This window comes from Microcaecilia unicolor, chromosome 3 (assembly GCF_901765095.1).
Source record: "Microcaecilia unicolor chromosome 3, aMicUni1.1, whole genome shotgun sequence".
NCBI lineage: Eukaryota > Metazoa > Chordata > Amphibia > Gymnophiona > Siphonopidae > Microcaecilia > Microcaecilia unicolor.
Window position 1 is genome coordinate 382,704,657 of NC_044033.1, and position 13,690 is coordinate 382,718,346.

Sequence of the window (13,690 nt, forward strand, 5' to 3'; positions counted from 1 at the left end):
AGGTGTCTGGGACAACTGAGGACTTCCCATAGAGGGGAGCTGTCAAAGTAATTGTGGTATTCAAGAGTCATTCTCAAACAAGGCTTCTGATCCCTGGAATTACTTGAACTGAGTTTATATAAGATAGGGCAAATTGCACAAATTGAATCATTTTGTTTTATAATAATTATTTGTATATTGCTACCAGATTACATAGCACTTTACAGACACATATAGTAAAGTATGTCATCCCGAGCAAAATAAATGCCAGACAACTGAATTATGAGATTGCTAGCTCTATGTACTGCTTTAAAAATAAAAGTGCGCTCAGGGGGGGCTAGCGTGCGCCAATTTGGCACTACTGCTAGGCTAGGACATGCGCCTGGTGGTAATTGTGAGTTTGGCACACGCCAAATCCTGCGATAGAAAATAATTTTCTATTGCAGGGGGTGTTCCTGGTGGTAATCAGCAATTGGTGCATGGTTACCTTGTGGGTAGTGTGTGAGCCCTTACCGCTAAATCAGTGGGTGGCGGTAAGGGCTCAGGCCGTAAATAGGCACGCAGTAGTTTTAATTTCAGTGCATGCCCATTTCCTGGCCCATTAAAAAAGCCCTTTTTCCCAGCTGTGGTAGAAAATGGCCCAGCGCGTGCCCAAAACACGCACCCACACTACTGCAGGCCACTTTGTACCGCGACTTAGTAAAAGGACCCCATAGTGATGAAACTTCTGGCATGGTAAACCTTGAATAAACTGAACATAAAAAAACTTGTTGAATCATGGAATTAAAAGAAGAAAGCCGTGCTCAAAATTCAAGGCTCCCCTACCAAATGATGAGAATATTAGAGCAGGAATATCAGAAATCCATTTTTTTTTTTGTGGGAAGCAGAGAAATTTGTGACATCATTGTTCATTCTATTCCTGCTGGCGAAAAACAGATGTTCTCACAATCAATAAGGAGTCCTCTTCAAGATAAGCTAGCTCTTGCTCAGATTTAAAACTTGTTTTTTGGCCTGGGCATTACTTTTGCCTGGCTAGACAAAATGTTGCTTTAAGTTCTGGAATGTGGAGTTTCCTTTAAATAGAAGTAAAATTCAATACTGCTGATTGACCACAGCACTGATATGTTCTGTGTAAATCAGAATTCAGTATTAAAATAATAAGAGCAACTTTGTTGTTCAGCAGTGTTTCTGCATGGCAGTTGAATCTTATACTCTTATTTGTGTCTAATCATTTGACCTGAAACAAATACAATCAGTACAATGCTAGGGTGTAGCACAATTAACTCAAGCAGGTCAATATTTAAAATTAATTTTGCAGTTAAATTTTAAAGTTAACTACATAAATCCTTTAAAAAAATACAACATTTGGCTGATGGATGAATACATAACTTCCAGCTGGTTATTTTAATGTTTTACCAAAAGCAAACACAACAGACAAAGGTGTTAGGAGGTTGTCAAGGTCTCAGAATTGATCAGTGAAAAGCACAGGTTTTAGTTCTGTAAACAAGTAAATGTAATGTATTAGCTAGGTTAAGTAAGAAGAGTGTTAAACAGAGACACAGATAGGATGACTGTCATTGGCACATACCAGTCAGTGATATGGCCGTGCATGGGAAGATATTTGTTGGCTCTCTTTCAGCCATTTTGGATCCAAAGTGGCCTCCTCTTATGTTAGAAGTTGTCTGCAGTGTTTGATACAGTCAATCACAATATTTTATTATAAAGATTATTAGAAATTGGTGTGACAGGAACAGTATTACACTGATTTGAGGGTTTTTGAGATCTAGACATTATATGGTGTTAAAGGATGGAGTATTTTCTGAGTCTTGGATCTCCCCATGCGATATTCCACAGGGGTCTCTGATATCTCCTTTGCTTTGTAATATCTATATGAGTTCTTTATGTATGATTCATTTGTTATCAGATGAACATATTTTTTCATATGCGGATAATATATTTGTACTGTTTCCTATTCATGCACAGATTCATCTGTTTGAGTGTCAGCTATTTTGAAGGAAATTCATTGTTGGTCATTCAACAATAGGTTAAAATATGGATAAGAACATTTTTATGGTTTATTATGAAGTTGGATAATATTCCATCTTCTATTCAATTGTCAGACGGTACAATATTTAATGTGGCATCTGTGTCTAGGATATTAGGTGTGTTATTAGATTCATCTTTGACTTTTGAACCTCAGGTGAATTGTAGTTAAGGCTTTTTTCAAACTGAAACAATTGCGTCGTATACGATCAAATTTCTATCAGGAACATTTCAGAGTGGTGGTCTAGGCAGTGATTTTATCACTGTTGGATTATAGTAATGCATTATATACAGGGCTGTCTACTAAATTGTTGAGAAAGTTATGCTTGATTCAAAATTGGCAGTAAAATTCAAAATATGGCAGCGAAATTGATTTATCATAAATGTAAATTTGACGTGGAGGGGCATAATCGAACGCGAACGTCCATCTCCATGGGCGTCTATGTCCGCGAACGGGTATGTCAAGGGGCGGTTTGAACCGTATTTTCGAAAAAGATGGGCGTCCATCCTTCGTTTCGAAAATACAGTTTGTGTACGGACCAAATGCCATGGATTTGGTCCTTTCTGAGATGTGCGGGTTTTTTTTTTTTTTGCGATAATGGAAACTAAAAACGCACAGCTCAGAAACGTCCTAATCCAAGCCATTTGGTCGTGGGAGGGACAACTGTACAACAGTACCATAGCTCTTTAGGGGTGAAGGGGGCAAGTACATGTGCGTTTTAGAGGCCTCCCATTTACCACCACAAGTGTTACAGGGAGGGGGGGATGGGCCTGGGTCTGCCTGCCTGAAGTGCACTGCAATACCCACTAAAAGTGCTCCAGGGACAGGACTTGTTGCTGCTGTATAACCTTGGCACACCAGTCCACACCTGAAGACTAATCTCTTGGAAAAAGTCCTTTATTTGAATAAGCACGTTTACTCACAGTTAACTGCAGATCAGAGGTTGTGCCCCACTGGCAAAGAGTCTCGCTGGTACTGAGATTAGCAGTAGGTCCCAGCTGGCAGAATGGTGTGCAATGCCCACTTTCAGTAACGTGGGTAACACATGAAAGGGAGCTAAAACTGGCTTACAAAAATGGCCACTACCGCATGGACTACCGGAAACACAACAGGGCAACTCTGACCCAATAAGCAGGGGGGAAAAGCACCATGGGAGTAGAGCCTACCAACTACCAACATCGTGAGCATTGAACACAAGCTAGTGGAATCACGGAGCCCACCACAATGCATTGCTGATGTGACTCTGCAGTGCGCATAACAAAAAAGGTGTCACACTCACCTGAGAGCCATATCAGAACCAGGGAAAGGCTATTACAAGATAGAACACATTCTGCTGTCATGGAGGTGGGTACGGCATTTGAGGCTGGCATACAGGCTGGGAAAAAAAAACTTTGTAAAGTGGGTTTTTTTTGGTGGGAGGGGGTTAGTGACCACTGGGGGAGTCAGGGGTGGTCATCCCCGATTCCCTTCGGTGGTCATCTGGTCATTTAGGGCACCTTTTGGGGACTTGTTCGTGAAAAAACAGGGTCCAACAAAAGTGACCCAAATTCGCGCTAAAAATGCCTCTCTTTTTTCGATTATTGGCCGAGGACGCCCATCTCTCCTCGGCCGATAACCAAACTCCAGTCCCGCCTTCACCACGCCTCCGACACGCCCCCGTCAACTTTGCCCGTTTCCGTGACAGATTGCAGTTGAAGACAACCAAAATCGGCTTTCGATTATACCGATTTGAGTGCCCACAGGAGAAAGATGCCCATCTCCCGATTTGGGTCGAAATATGGGCGTCTTTCTCTTTCGAAAATAAAGCGGCATGTGTCCCCTCTGCTTTTAAATTTGCATTGGCTGATGATTGATGCACGAATTAAATTTAAAATTTGCTGTTTAATTTTTAAAACTTTAATTGGTGTTGTCCAGATTATTTTCCTTTTTTAATTCAGATGTTAGCAGGATCTCATAGTAACAACCGGTTACTGCTGTCTTTTCCAACTTTTAAAGGCATACATTATAAGAAAGTTCATGAAGGTTCTTTTTGTTGCTGTGCGGTTTGTTACCCTTAAATATTTGACAAAGCCCTTCTTATAGTGTATTTAGAAAGAGATTGAAGACTTGGCTATTTTAAATCCGTGTTGATATTTAATATTGATATTGTATTTTTATTAATGTTTGTAAACCGCTCTGAACCTGTTGTTTCAGGGATTTTGTGGGATATAAAATTCTATTAGCATAGCATAACATATGGATGTATTTAAGCAGTAACCATCTGGCTGAATATTGCCTTCATGTATTAGGAATAAAAGTTTTGTTCCACTTGGATTTATGAGTCTTACTTTATATTCTTCTTGTTTTCAGGTGAATTCTGAATTACAAATCTCTCCTGCTCAAGTGCTTCAACTGGACTTTTATCAGGGATAAGATAATGCAACAGAACAGCATCATTATTAATTCCAAACGTGATCATTATTAATTCCAAACTGTGGAGAAAGCAGCAAGAACTTTTGCCTATTTTTCATAAATCCAACAAAAAATGCATGCAATCTGTGTTTATTTTTATGTATAACATATCACACAACTTGATTAAACAAAGATTAGTTGATAGGTTAGTACAGAAGAAATCTGTCTGCCTCCTTTCAAAAGTGCTCTCTTTGTTTAAGCCCTCAGGGAAGTTCCAGATCAGGCTAATGTACATTCTCTGAGGACAAACAGGCCTGTTGTATTCTCACATCTGGGGTGACGTCATCCAATGGAGCCCGGTGCAGACGCTAACTAGTGAGATGATTGTAGAAATTTCTAGTAGTGTCCCATCATGCATGCACTGGTGCCTTCCCGCCTGATGTGTGTGTGGGTCCCTCAGTCTTAATTTTTCCGCAGAGCAGGGAGGACGCGTCTGTGTTCTCCTCACAGTGTGTTTTTTCTCTGCTATTGCAGTCATTCCTGTGCTGGTATTTTTGTAACTTTTGCAATTTTTTTATCCTTAAACATCATTTTACTTTGTTTCCTTTTAGTTTTTTTAGTATTTTCATCTCTTCAAATTTTCTCTTTTTTGCAAGTCGCTACGCCCGCTTAGGCCAGAGCACCAACCTCACTTTGAATGCTGCCCCTTTTTATAGTTCACAATTGAGGAGTTTAATTTGACCACAATTCCTTTTTCAGTGTCTAAGAATACCCCCAGTGGACCATTACCGCCCGGTTACTACATGAGACCTTACTGCTAGATCAATGGCTGGCAGTAAGGTCTCAGACCCAAAATGGACGCACAACAATTTTCATTTTGCCGCACATCCATTTTCAGTGAAAATTAAAAAAAGACATTTTTTACAGGTGCGCTGAAAAATGATTGTGCGCGCATGCAAAACATGCATCTACACTACCACAGGCCATTTTTGAGCACATCTTTATAAAAGGGCCCCAGAGAGAGAATGATGTTCATGGCTGGCAGTAAGGTCTCAGACCCAAAATGGACGCACAACAATTTTCATTTTGCCGCACATCCATTTTCAGTGAAAATTAAAAAAAGACATTTTTTACAGGTGCGCTGAAAAATGATTCTGCGCGCATGCAAAACATGCATCTACACTACCACAGGCCATTTTTGAGCACATCTTTATAAAAGGGCCCCAGAGAGAGAATGATGTTCATGGGAGGAAGCTAGGAAGAAAACACTGGTCTCTCAAATGAACAAAATATTGTTGCATTTTTCAGGTTCACAAAAGAGCATCTGGATAACCCACAAGACTTCTTGAATAATATTCTCTGGACAGATGGGTCAAAAATTGCATTTTTTGGTAGTAAGAAATGTTTGGTTAGAAAAAAAACTTTGACACTTTCTTCCAAAATAAGAACCTCATCATGACTCAAGTATGGTGGTGGAAATATTACAGTGGTGGGTTGCTTTCATGCATTAAGACCTGATTGGTTTTTGCCATCACTGATGAAACCATGAATTTTGCTTTATATCAGAAAATCCTAGCAGAGCTGAGAATGGTTAGGCAGCAAGACAGCAACACTAAACATTCAAATAAATCCACCACAGAATGACTGAAGAAAAGATTATATGGTTTGAATTGACCACGTCAAAGTACCACCCTAAACACAATTGAAATGTGGCAAAACTGAAGCAAATAGTTCATACAAGGAAACCTTCACATGTCACAGAGTTGAAACAATTCTGTATGGAAGAAAGGGCTTGAATTCCTCAAGGGCAGTGTGAGAGACTGTGCAAAACACTTATAGAAAACATTAGTTGAATTTTATTTTATTCTTTATTTATGAGAATTTTAACATAATATGTTGAAAAATCATCTTGAGAATGAAACAATTTAGTTGCAAAGGCCAACTAGAATCACATGAAAGAGGAATGAGAAATACAGAAAAAATAGCAATCTGAATTTTTAAAGTCCACAATATAGAGATCCAAGAATCAGGTAAAGGCAAGACAAACAAACAAAACCAAAAGGGATGAAACCCATTCTATATCACTGAAAAATCCTTGAGAGAGGCAAAATTTAGTTTACTGTGTGGTACTGATCATACACCGAACAGCCTGAGAATGTAATAGCCAGTTATATATTACCGAGTTAATATTTAGCCCTCAACAGTCAGCATTTTTTTTTTTAAATGCCAGCTACCATGGTCTTTTTTATAGCTGGATATTCAGTGCTGAGCTGTACCCGGATACTGGCGCTGGCTATAATTATGTTCCCAGTACTTATCCAGTTACCAGCAATATTCAGCTTATTTGATGCCCTAACTGTATCTGGATAGTTAGCCAGTTGTTGGACTGAATATTGCAACTAACCTTTAGCTCCACCCAGACTTCCCCCGTAGACCCCCTTAGCATTTTCTGGGATTGTAAGGCTAGTAGTTTTCATTCAGACACTCTTTTTTTTTTTTCCTTAGACAGTCAATTGCATGGAGAGGGATTGCCCAGGCCCAGATTTTTTCTATACAGAAAGATTTAGACTTAGGTGGCCAAAATTGCCAAAGGTGCTCCTACACTTTACCTTGAGGTAGGAATCCAGCCAGGCTCACCTGCTTATTTCCTGTAGATGTCCTGGGCTCCACAACTGCCTCAATGGGCTGCTGTGTACTTTCCCTGCTGGAGCAAGAAAACACGATCATTGCCACAGCTGAATGGAAATCCTCCATTGAGCTTCCTGCATTAACACTCCTCCAGTATTATGAGCTGATGGCATTCACTCTATCTCAGCCCAATGAAGAGCAATGATGGAATCCAGGAGGGAGAAGGGTCTGCTTTTTGAGGATAATCATCCTGCTATGATCCTGGAGAGATGATGACATTATATCCTCCAGGAACAGATGGCATACACACTGCAAATGCATCCATTAGAAACAGTTTGGTCCACAGAAGATACAGAAATCCCAAAATAAGCCTTGTGCTTCTGGTAAGAAAATGCTTACAGTAGTTACTGTAGGAGCCTTGATATGTGTGATTGGCCCTTAGGACACCATCTTGGCTCTCTCAGTTTAAGTTATTGCTGCTCAGGGAGGTGCCACCAGTGACTAAAGGGTTCCCATATTTTTCATATATGGACATACTATTGAATCTTTTTGTTGAATAAATAATGAAAGTAAATCTTTTTTTGTCTGAGTTACTTATTCACTAGACTTCTCTCTCTCACCAGGGTTTAGGTTAGGATTGAATGTGTAGAGTATAAAGTGTGCTATGCAGATCATCTTAGAAGGGGTTGACAAACTTTTTCAGCACAATATAGCGTAGCTAGGATTGAATGAGCCCTAGGTGGGAAAAAATTAAGATGGGCCCCTGTAATGCCATCTCTCCCAAGTTAATGGGGACTTGGGGGAATCCCATCAAAGCTCCAATCAGAGAATAGTGGGGAGGTGGTGGTATATGCAGAAATTGAGGGTTCTCTACAGAGAAGCAGGGGAGATGCAAGCACACTAAAAAGTGACATACTCCAGAAAATGTTGTGTGCATTGTTCTTCTAGTTTAGGAAAGCCTTTATGGCTTCCCTGAGCATATGAAGATATTTCTGCACTGGGTAAATGTCCTTTCCCCTCTCCGGTCAATCTTTTTCTATGATCTGAAAGGATGTGACTCTCCTCTCTCTCTTTTTGTAAAGAAATACAATAACTAACAGATTACCAGGATGTCTTTCAATGGCAAATAACACCACTGTGCTGCATTCTCATGACTTTGAATCTTCAGTCAGTGGGCCCCTCAGACTTTGTATTGGCACCAAAGGGGTCCATGGGCTATACTCAAATCAGTTCTTCTTGCCAAGAACTGGCCCCATTGTTTGACAGCAGTTTAAGTAATGCTCCCCTGTATCTTCACCCTTACATCTGGGCCTAAAAATTCTTTTTATAATTTGGTAAATGCAAGGAGGTGGGCAAGGCACAGCAGCAGCATGGCTACAGTATCTCAGGATAAGAGCTGTAATCTCATGGCTCATAATGCAAGACTTCAGCCCTGCATAGAAGGTGGGAAGAATGAGCTCTGCAGTCAGCATAGTAGTAGCACTACTAGAGGCAAACACAGTGTGTGTCATCCTCATCTCCCAGCATCTCCACTTGCATCAGATTTTTTTCAAAAATAAAACCTCCATTAGTTCAGCAGCAGGCAACCCTACAGGTGAGCAGCCAGGATCACTCAATGGTAGTTAGGCCCTCTTAATTCACCTATTCCAGTCCTCAGAACAGCAATTCTCAGTGGGGCTACAAACCAGGGCATGGGCCTCAAAGTCCAGCCACCAGGAGTAACCGTTGCAAGATGATTAATTTCCTCCTGGATACTATTTATGAAAGAAAAAACGCAGAATATTCCTAAATATGCTGTAGAATTGGTAGCACCAAATTTATGCTCTGTATATGATATATATAGAGAGTGAGATATAGATACAGATATAATACTGACTAGAGGTTCACTCTTTGCAATGTGCAAGCACTACCAGTGAGCCATCTCTAAGCAAATCATCAGATTTATAAGCAACTCTCCTGCAATTCTCCTGAATGACTTACATTAGCCAAGTTAACAATATTATCAACTTTTACTGGTTATGAAGCTACAAAAGAGGTGTTGGAAGAGGACTTCATTGATAAGAATTTTCTGGGACATTGCTTTTAACCTTGACAGTTAGAGCTAAATTACTATGCTCACTTATCAAAGGAGTTTAAGGAATAGGTTTTTTTTTAAGCATATAAAAGCTCTATTACAGTTTCATAGGCTAGCATTTAACGGGACTATTTTAAATTTACCATACTATCGGTACAAAGCACAGCTAATAGTTACAGGAAACCTCAGTTTAGACTTTAATTCCCTCCCACCCACTCTTGGCCTGATCTCTGATTTAAAGGCCTTTGAACCAATTAGGAGGCTACAAATTTAATTAGCACATCTCTATCTGCCAGTAATTAGCTTTAGAAATGCAATCTGCTTAGATCCATAAAGGGGAACCTACTAATAACATACAAAACAATAAGCATACCCTAGCATATAACAAGCAGGGGACTTTACATATTCACACTCCATTAGCAACTTAATGAAGATATCACCAATAATAAGATACAGGCAGCAGTCCAGCAGCAAGAAGGGCTATCTAGTACTTTGCACTGAGTGTCACCTGTTTGATTATCTCCCAGTTGGTGAGAAGTCATATGTGTGTATTCAGTGCACTCAGGAAACGGGTCCGTCTTTGGAAGCTAGAGTAGCAGAGCAGACTTGGAGTTGCTGAGGCAGAGAGGTTTATAGAGGAGGTCTTCAGAGACATGGTACAGAAGTCACACCTCTGGGTTGCCATGGAGAAGAAAGGTCACCTGAAGGGACAGCATCATCGTGGAGAGGCAGGAAGTGATCCTGTAGCCTAGACAAGCCGTCCAGGGGATGCATTATCCTCTTGCACTGAGGATGTGTCTCCAGGGAGGAAAAGTCCATAGTCTTTTATTGAGATGGACATGGGGGAAGCCACTGCTTGCCCCGGGATTGATAGCATGGAATCTTGTTACTAATTGTGTTTCTGCCAGGTGCTTGTGACCTGGATTGGCCATTGTTGGAAGCAGGATGCTGGGCTTGATGGACCTTTGGTCTGACCCAGTATGGCTGTTCTTATGACAGGCAGAGCTCCAGAGTCTCAATGCATGGATGAGATGATGGCACAGGGAGGACAGTTTTAGATTTGTTAGTAACTGGGCAACATTCTGGGGAAGAGAAGTCTATTCTGGAAAGATGGGCTTCACCTTAACCAGGGTGCAATCAGGCTGCTGGCATCAACATGTAAAAAGGAGATAGAGCAACTTTTAAACTAGAAAGTGGGGAAAGGCCGACAGACACTCGTAAATGCATGGTTTGGAACAAGATATCTTTAAAAGATATCATTAAAACAGGGATGATAGGGAATCTCGATGGCGAGGTTGCAGTAAAGACCATAATAGACTAGGTATCTAAATACAGAGCAGACAGATTTTAAAGATTGCAAATTATCACTGTTAACTGCTGAGCAAGTTGTAATTAGGTATAACAAACAATGTTTGAAATGTCTGTATGCCAATGCCAGAAGCCTAAGAAATAAGATGAGAGAATATATTGCACTACATGCAAAGATAGATATAATAGGCATCTCTGAGACCTGGTGGAAGGAAGAAAACCAATGGGGCACTGTCATACCAGGGTACAAATTATATCGCAGTGATAAGGTGGACTGAATTGGTCAAGGGGTAGCATTATATGTTGAAGAGGGCCTTGAATTGACTAAACTTCTGCAGGTCACAAAACATCTTGGAATCCCTATGGAAAGAAATTCCATGTGTAAAGGGGAAAAAAGTACAAAGACCAGGGGACACTCAATGAAATTACATGTAAATACTTTTAAATAAATAAGAGGAAATATTTTGTCACTCAAAGAATAGTTAAGCTCTGGAATTTGCTGCCGGAGGATGTGGTAACGGTGGTTAGCATATCTGAGTTTAAAAAAGGTTTGGATGAGTTCCTAAAGGAAAAGTCCATAGTCTGCTATTGAGATGGACAAGGGGGAAGCCACTAGTTGCTCTGGGTAGCATGGAATGTTGTTACTAATTGGGTTTCTGCCGGGTACTTGTGACCCGGATTGGCTACTGGATACTGGACTAGATGGATCATTGGTCTGGCCCAGTATGGCTATTCTTGTGTTCTTACGTTATGTTCTTATGAACAGACAGATGCACAAATGTTATCAGAAATTAGGGAGGCTAAAAAACTGAGTAACACAATAATAATAGGTAGTTTCAATTACCCCAATATTGACTGGGTAAATGTAACATCAGAGCATGCTAGGGAGGTAAAGATCTTTGATGAAATCAAGGATTGCTTTATGGAGCAGCTAGTTCAGGAACCAACAAAGGGGAGAACAATTCTAGACCTAATCTTTAGTGGAGCCAGTGGCGTACCAAGGGGGAGGGCAGTGGGGGCGTTCCGCCCCGGGTGCACGCCGCTGGGGGGGTGTGCTGCGGCGCACGCCTGTGGGCTGCGACTTCGCTAACTTCGCTCATTCGCTGCAGCTCCCTCTGCCCCAGAACAGGTTACTTCCTGTTCCGGGGCAGAGGGAGCTGCAGCAAACGAGCGAAGTTAGTGAAGTCGCAGCCCAAAGGCGCGCGCCGCGGCACCCCCCCCCCCCAGCGGCGTGCACCCGGGGGGGTTGTCATTTCGCTGAGGGGGGGGAAGGTGTAATTTCGCAGGCAGGGGGGGGGGTGCATCGGCGATCCGCCCCGGGTGCAATCCAAGTTAGGAATGCCACTGAGTGGAGCACATGATCTGGTGAATGTAATGGTGTTGGGGCCACTTGATAACAGTGATCTTAACGTGATCAGATTTGATATAATCTCTGGAGCAAGTACACACAGGAAATCCAATATGTTATCATTTAACTTTCAAGAAGGAGACTGTGATAAAATGAGGAAAATGGTTAAAAAAACAGAGGAGCAGCTGCAAAGGTCAAAAATTAACATCAGGCGTGGATGAAATTCAAAAATACCATCCTGGAAGCCAAGACCAGATGTATTCCATATATTAAAAAAGGAGGAAGGCAGGCCAAATGATAGCTGGCATGGTTAAAAAGTGAGGTGAAGAAAGCTATTAGAGCTAAAAGAAAATCCTTCAGAAAATGGAAGAAGGATCTGAATGAAAATAATAGGAAACAGCATAAGGAATGGCAAATCAAATGCAAAGCACTGATAAGGAAGGGAAAGAGAAACTTTGAGAAGAAGATTGCGTTGGAGGCAAAAACACGTGGAGGGGCATAATCGAACGTGGACGCCCATCTCCATGGGCGTCTATGTCCGCGAACGGGTACGTGAAGGGGTGGTTTGTACCGTATTTTCGAAAAAGATGGGCGTCCATCCTTCGTTTCGAAAATACAGTTTTTGTATGGACCAAATGCCATGGATTTGGTCCTTTCTGAGATGTGCGGGTTATTTTTGCGACAATGGAAACTAAAAACACCCAGCTCAGAAACGTCCTAATCCAAGCCATTTGGTCGTGGGAGGGAGAACTGTACAACAGTTCCATAGCTCTTAGGGGTGAAGGGGGCAAGTACATGTGCGTTTTAGAGGCCTCCCATTTACCACCACAAGTGTTACAGGGAGGGGGGGATGGGCCTGGGTCTGCCTGCCTGAAGTGCACTGCAGTACCCACTAAAAGTGCTCCAGGAACAGGACTTGTTGCTGCTGTATAACCTTGGCACACCTGAAGACTAATCTCTTGGAAAAAGTCCTTTATTTGAATAAGCACGTTTACTCACAGTTAGCTGCAGATCAGAGGTTGTGCCCCACTGGCAAAGAGTCTCCCTGGTACTGAGATTAGCAGTAGGTCCCAACTGGCAGAATGGTGTATAATGCCCACTTTCAGTAACGTGGGTAACACATGAAAGGGAGCTAAAACTGGCTTACAAAAATGGCCACTATCGCATAGACTACCGGAAACACAACAGGGCACACTCTGACCCAGTAAGCAGGGGGAAAAGCAACATGGGAGTAGAGCCTACCAGCTACCAACATCGTGAGCATTGAACACAAGCTAGTGGAATCACGGAGCCCACTACCCTACACCCACCCCAATGCATTGCTGATGTGACTCTGCAGTGCACATAACAGAAAAGGTGTCACACTCACCCGAGATCCACATTAGAACCAGGGAAAGGCTGTTACAAGATAGAACACATTCTGCTGTCATGGAGGTGGGTACGGCATTTGAGGCTGGCATAGAGGCTGGGAAAAAAACTTTGTAAAGTGTTTTTTTTTTTTGGTGGGAGGGGGTTAGTGACCACTGGGAGAGTCAGGGGTGGTCATTCCCAATTCCCTCCGGTGGTCATCTGGTCATTTAGGGCACCTTTTTGGGACTTGTTCGTTAAAAAACAGGGTCCAACAAAAGTGACCCAAATTCTCGCTAAAAACACCTTTCTTTTTTCGATTATAGGCGGACGCCCATCTCTCCTCGGCCGATAACCACGCCCCAGTCCTGCCTTCACCACGCCTCCGACACGCCCCCGTCAACTTTGCCCGTTTCCGCGACAGATTGCAGTTGAAGACGACCAAAATCGGCTTTCGATTATACCGATTTGGGCACCCACGGGAGAAAGAAGCCCATCTTCCGATTTGGGTCGAAATATGGGCGTCTTTCTCTTTCGAAAATAAGGCGGATAGTAAAAACTTATTTAGGTA

General features: G+C 41.9%; 1 protein-coding gene across 1 annotated transcript in view; it reads left to right on the forward strand.

The window, feature by feature from the left end:
- DRC1 (dynein regulatory complex subunit 1) overlaps positions 1-4,693 on the forward strand; it is a 232,807-nt gene extending 228,114 nt beyond the window's left edge. The window contains exon 17 of the mRNA XM_030198650.1: positions 4,373-4,693. Within this exon, the coding sequence (XP_030054510.1) occupies positions 4,373-4,435 (63 nt within the window). The 3' untranslated portion in view covers positions 4,436-4,693. The remainder of the gene's footprint in view (positions 1-4,372) is intronic.
- Positions 4,694-13,690: the final 8,997 nt, after the last annotated feature.